The 5874-nt window shown below is 44.4% G+C and overlaps 1 protein-coding gene across 1 annotated transcript; it reads right to left on the bottom strand.

The window, feature by feature from the left end:
- Positions 1 to 2649: 2649 nt before the first annotated feature.
- Positions 2650 to 4931, bottom strand: CLEC14A (C-type lectin domain containing 14A). Its single transcript, XM_033188219.1, has one exon. The coding sequence runs from the start codon at positions 4570 to 4572 to the stop codon at positions 3097 to 3099; it is 1476 nt and encodes a 491-aa protein (XP_033044110.1). The 5' UTR covers positions 4573 to 4931; the 3' UTR covers positions 2650 to 3096.
- Between the last annotated feature and the right edge of the window lie 943 nt (positions 4932 to 5874).

Genomic DNA, 5874 nt, shown 5'->3' with positions numbered 1-5874 from the left:
AGGAAGAATTTAGAGTTGAGAAGTCTGGCAAACACCACCTTAATTGAATGATCAAAGTTGACATCACAAATAATGTGACAATTTGAAATCACATGCCAACTGCTAAGAAGCAAAAGCAAGGGAAACAAAGCATCACTTCTATAATATTCCATCCAAAGATGGGCAGCCTGGATGAAAAACAAACCCCAATTAAGAACACACTACAAAGTAAATCTGTCCAATTATCTTAAAAACTGCTGATGTCATGGAAATCAAGGAATGACTGGGGAACTCTTCCAAACTGAAGAAGACTACAAAGACATCTAAATGCAACACATGGGTGGTACTTCCAGATGGCAAAGTAAGTTTCTCTGAAAAATCTGCTCCTTCTTAAAAGCAGTGAGGAACCTGGAAAAAAATGTCCAAATCATATCTTTTGGTATTCTTAATATTAACCAAAGACCTGTAATAGCCCAAAAAGTGTTTATTCAAGAAAAATAGCTAAATCTTGGTAAGAATAGTGAGCTTTATGGCATTTTAACTTGGCCTAGTTTCATCTTCCATTGCCCAGCTCTGCAGAAGCCTTCAAAAGCAGCAGCATTGCAAACATAGTAGCTGTGAAGACCATCATCCTAGCAGCCACTAGGAGGGGCAGAACAGGTTTGGAGTTTTAATAGAGCCACATCCACACAGAATTATCACTATTTGACCTGTCACTGAGCTTCATGGAAAAGCCCCATTCACAGGAATTATTATTTGACATGATTCAGAGTTCACTCAGTGGGAAAAGTTGTATTTCTAGAGTATTTCTTCAAAATATTAAGTGGCAATTAATTAACATAGCAGCTTCTCAAAGGAGGAAAAACATAAGACTATAGCTTGAGATAAAAGATATGGATTGAGAAGCACAATATAAGAAGAAAAATACTATAGAATGCTTGTTGTGGATTGCATTGTGTCCTCTGAAAACATGTGTAAATTAGCCCCTGGTACCTGTGAATACGACCTTATTTGAAAATTATTATTTGTGTTAAAATTGTCTACAGTATTCAGTGCTGTAACATGCTATACCATCTAGGTTTTTGTAAGCACGTGCTATGATGTAGACACAATGACAAAATTGCCTAAAAACACATTTTTCAGAATGTATCCCTATTGTAAAGCAATGTATGACTATGTATACACACACGCACACACACACAACAGTTCAGCTCAGTTATAGATAAAGCTATTTTTCAAATTACAAAAGAAAGCATCATATGTTCTACTCTAATTGTTACCTTCTCTACTGAGAGATCATGTGAAGGAGAAAGATAAAACACCAAGATTGAGATGAACTGAGATATAATGTGACAAGTCAGGTTGGGGAACATGGGCAAGCCATTTACTGTGCTTACCTGATTTTTAATTTAACTTGTAAAGTAATATCTAAAACTCCCTTGAATGTTGTTAATTCTATTTTTTCTGTAATTTTATTTAAATGTAACTATTTAGAAACATATTTAGTATATGAGGCAAATTACCTATTGTTTTATTCCTTTAATGTTATAATACTAAATATATATATTTATACTTAGGAAATGAATTCATGGATTGAGCTGTTTTAATTTTTTAGTCATATTTTATAATTGATCACGTACTAATTGTAAGTCCGTTTTCCATTGTATACATTGTACACACAAGAACATTAAAATAATTCTGTGAAAATAAAGTCTAAACTTCTTTCTGTTTTTATTCCTGTTACTAAGCTTGTTTCTCTGCCTCTCTGCATGCACCAACCCCCATACTCTTAGTTTTAAAGTCTCAGCATACTAATAAAAGTGGGATATCTTCTAGGGACCTGGATTCCACGAGACAGTGATTTTTATTATGTCTTAATTATTTTTCATAGGAGTGCTTCATTTAGATTACTTTCTCACACTCCCCAGTTATAACAAGATGATAGGTTTTTAAAAATTCGTCACTTATTTCTTATACTATTATTTCTTATGGTGAACTGTTTACCATGCCTTTGCCCATGTAAACACTTGTAAAATTATCATCATTGCAAGATGAACAAGTATTGTTATTGCACAAATTCTTATCAAAAGAAAAAGAAAATGGCTTGGTGTTCAAGTTTTTCCATGGGTTTAAAAATGCACAAGAACCTAGCAACTTTGGAGGAAACCCAGCTTACTTTTTCTTTGATGCAACCAGAAGATTGCAAATCAATACTTAGCATTAACGTTTTAATTGAGAATTAACATCACCATAATTGAAGATGAGGATGAGCATCTTGATGTTTAGGAGGGGGCTACTTGCTTGGGGAGGTCATTACACTGGAAAGCACAAACATTGGAAGGGGAACACGCAAATCATGTGTTTCCTTGGGCAAGGACATAAAGTAAACACTTGAATTGTTGGTCAACTATAATTTGCTTCTAGAGCCAGCAATTCTGGCAACACTACACTTTGGATTTATAGCAAAGCACACCAGTAGCAGTGACTTTGAAAACAAAGGATAAAAGAACCAAGGGAAAAGTTACAAGTTCTTAAAGATCTGTGTCTCCTTCCAGGAACGTAAGGATCTTTCCCTCAATCTAAAAGCAGAATGCACTCTTGCTGCTTACGCCCAGCATGCCCTCAGCTGTTCCTAATTACTCCCGGAGGAAGCCAGTGATATTTGAGTCTGGGTTATCGACAATCCTTATTTTTTTTTTTTTTAATTTTTTTCCCCTGGGATTTCAAACCAATATACTCCCAGCCTGAACAACATAGAAGATTTCCTTTCCATTTTGGTAGAAATTATTCTTTAATGTAAATTATATTGTGTTCTATTTGTTTCCAATGTCTTGAAAAGTTCAATCACTTCTCCAAATCCTCCAGAATAAACATAAGAAAATATCTCTCCCCAGCACTATCTGGTCCCCCAATATCACCATCCTAAAAGCACTTCCACTTCCTCTATCTTCAGGGAAGGAGTGTGAGTTCTGATTTAGCTCCTCGGTGGATTAGAGGGAATTTAGAGGAAGGGGGATTTCGTCAGAAATCGTCAGTCACACAAGTAAGTTCCTCTTGGTTCCCCGTTTCATCAAAAGTGAAAAACTGTTCACATGAGTTCCCATGTCCCCTGTTTCCCTACGCATCACCAGAGCCAAGAGAGGACTCCGCCAGCAAGGCACCCTCTGCTCTGTCCCGCAGACCACAGTCCCCGACCTTCACTCCATTGTTTGTGCAATGTGCAGAACTGGAGCCCAAAGCAGCGGGCTCAGGATCACCCTCCAGGCCCGGCGGGCCCATAGACTCCTTCCTTGGCTGGGAAGAGGGGCTCTTGTGAAAGCAGAGCTTGACAAGCCCCAGCACTGTCATGGTCAAGATCACCAACACTACTACTGCTGTGCTCACAAATATGAAGACCACGGCGGAGGAGGTGTCAAAAACCTGAGGAGTGGCAGAGGAAGTCGTAGAATTAAACTTCGAAATCACGCTCCCTGATGGGGTGATGGTGGCCTTTGACTCGGCTTGAAGGGACATTTGAAGGGTAGACATCGTGCTCTGTGATCCCCACCGCGGAATCTCAGGAATAGATGTTACTGAATTGTCTTGTTCAGGGACAAGTGGTATCTCTCCCGGCTTCTCGTCGACGCTGATTGACCACGTTCTCTGCTGCACGGGGCTGATTGCAGTGGCCGGCGGGAGCCTAGTGGACACCCTGGTCCCCCCAAGGGTCGGCTGTCCTTCCCCACTGGTCACGCAAGAGCGGCCGTCCTTCCCCAGCTCGAAGCCGGTAGCACATTCGCATGCAAAGCCTCCCAAGTCGTCTAGGCAGTTAGGAAGCTCTGCGCACTTGCCAGCACGGAGGTACCTCCCGGGGCAGGGACACAACACATCGCCTGAGGATAGTTTGTCCCAGCGAGCGCCGATTTCGTCCGCGATGCAAGTAACTGAGATCGAAAGCTGTCCCCCGCAGAGCGCACTCACCTTGGTCCCAGGTGGACTGAAGTCCAGAGCGGCGCTGTACAGCTGGAAGGGCGCGCGATAGCTCAAGTTAGAGGCGGCCCCGGGGCGCGGCGCAGGACACAAGACCTCAAACTGGTACTTGCACAGGTAGCCGTTGGCGCGCAGGTGACATCGCATCTCCTTCCAGCCTGCGGGTTCGACCCCACCGGTGGCCTGGAGTACCGCGCATCTCCGCGCGGTGCAGGAGCGTTGGGGCTCCTCCACCCACTGCAGCGTGTCGCTTTCGAACCCGCCGGCGTCGGAGGAAAGCCAGGAGAAACCCCGCAAAGGCTCGTTCTCCAGGGTGCAGTGGGAACGCCCGCGCTCCAGTGCGACCCAGAACAGCAGGTCTTTGGAGCCCCCTCCAGGCCCTGGGCCTGCCCGCAGGAGCGCGAGAACAGCGCGCAGCTCGGCGCCCCCACGCACGGTGCTGAGCGCCCCACCTCGCAGGTTGCAGGCCTCCTCGGCCGCCTGTCGCTTCATGGTAGCGTGGTGCAGGCTGTAGCAGGCCCCGGAGGCCGAGCAGCCAGCACGGTCAGCAGTGGGGTGTTCGCTGCCGCCCCGCCCGAGCCAGAGCGCCTGCCAGAGGAGGCACAGGGCGAACGCTGGCCTCATTCTCTGAGGCCCCGCACGCAGAGCTGCTCCCAACTTGGATCTGTCCCGCTCGAGGACGCGGAGCAGTCTCTGGAGCGCGGTCACCGCCCTCTACAGCTGGCTTCCCCAACCCGATTCCCCCTCCCTTCCCCTCCGCCCTCGCTCCCGACGGACCCCCCAGCTGCCAAGAATCCCCCCGCGGGCCCAGCGGCCAACAGCTTCCCTTAGGCCGCGACAGGAAATGTGTGCGGAGCGCTGCCAGGCCCCGTGCAGCCTTGATTTATTCTGGGGTCAGGAACACAGCTGGCGCCGGGGCACAGAGGACACAGTCGACTAGAAGGTCAAACACCCTGCTTAGAGCAAGAGGAGAAACTCTACTCTTGCTACTGGGATGAAGTGTGTGGTTTTTCTCCGTTCAGGGAGATTCATCACGACCGCAGAACCCATAACACGTAGGCGAACATAGGCAGGAAGGACTGGAGAAAGGAACTGGCTTATGATTGTAAGACCACGCCCGTCTATTGTGTTTCTGTCCGGAGCTGTGGAGTTACCGTCAGAATAATTCGTAGACGGCTCCAATGTTCGGGAGGCCTGCGCCTGTGTGAGAAAAATAACCTTGTGAAACAACTTAGCATCTCCTTTCGCCACCAGAGGCAGCACTATTTAACCGCATATCTCTCTTTGGGTCTCTGCTTCTCTATTATGTCAAGAGATTTCAGGCGTGCTAACTGCGAGTTAAAGAATTTGGAGTTGTTTGGGTATTTTAAATGGGAAATTTTGCTTCTTCCATCAGCACTTGCTTTAAAAGTGGTCAACTATAATTTGGTGTTTTTCACTTCCACTTGTTTCTCTTTGAAATGGACCATATTGATTCATTAAAGAAAGGAAATGTATTTCTAGGACTAAATGAAAAATAATGGCCATAGATCTTACTGTTAGGTTGTTAGCTTTCCTTGCCACTATATTGGTTCATAAATTCTTCAAGTTTATAGGTTATACATAAGTGAGTTGTGGCCTTATAAATATTCGAGAACAACTGCCCTATGTGTGATTTTAGCCTTGAACTATTTTAGTATCATTTTCTCCTATGATTGAGTGGCAGCATTTATAATAGTAAGTTGTAAATATCCCCTTTAAGGAAAATTAGAGTTCAACATCCTTAAGATATTAAAATGTTTATTCCATTATAATGAATATTGTATACTGTCAAAAAATACCTTGTAGTTTGAAAGATGGGTGAGCCAATTTCTTCAGAATTCCAGTGGGTGTTTTGTTTTAATATAAACATTTCAACTCAATGGGAAGTAGCAAGGAATTAAAGAG

The sequence above is a fragment of the Trachypithecus francoisi genome, unplaced genomic scaffold (assembly GCF_009764315.1).
Source record: "Trachypithecus francoisi isolate TF-2019V2 unplaced genomic scaffold, Tfra_2.0 Lachesis_group3, whole genome shotgun sequence".
Lineage (NCBI taxonomy): Eukaryota > Metazoa > Chordata > Mammalia > Primates > Cercopithecidae > Trachypithecus > Trachypithecus francoisi.
This window is presented reverse-complemented; position numbering and strand designations above follow the sequence as displayed.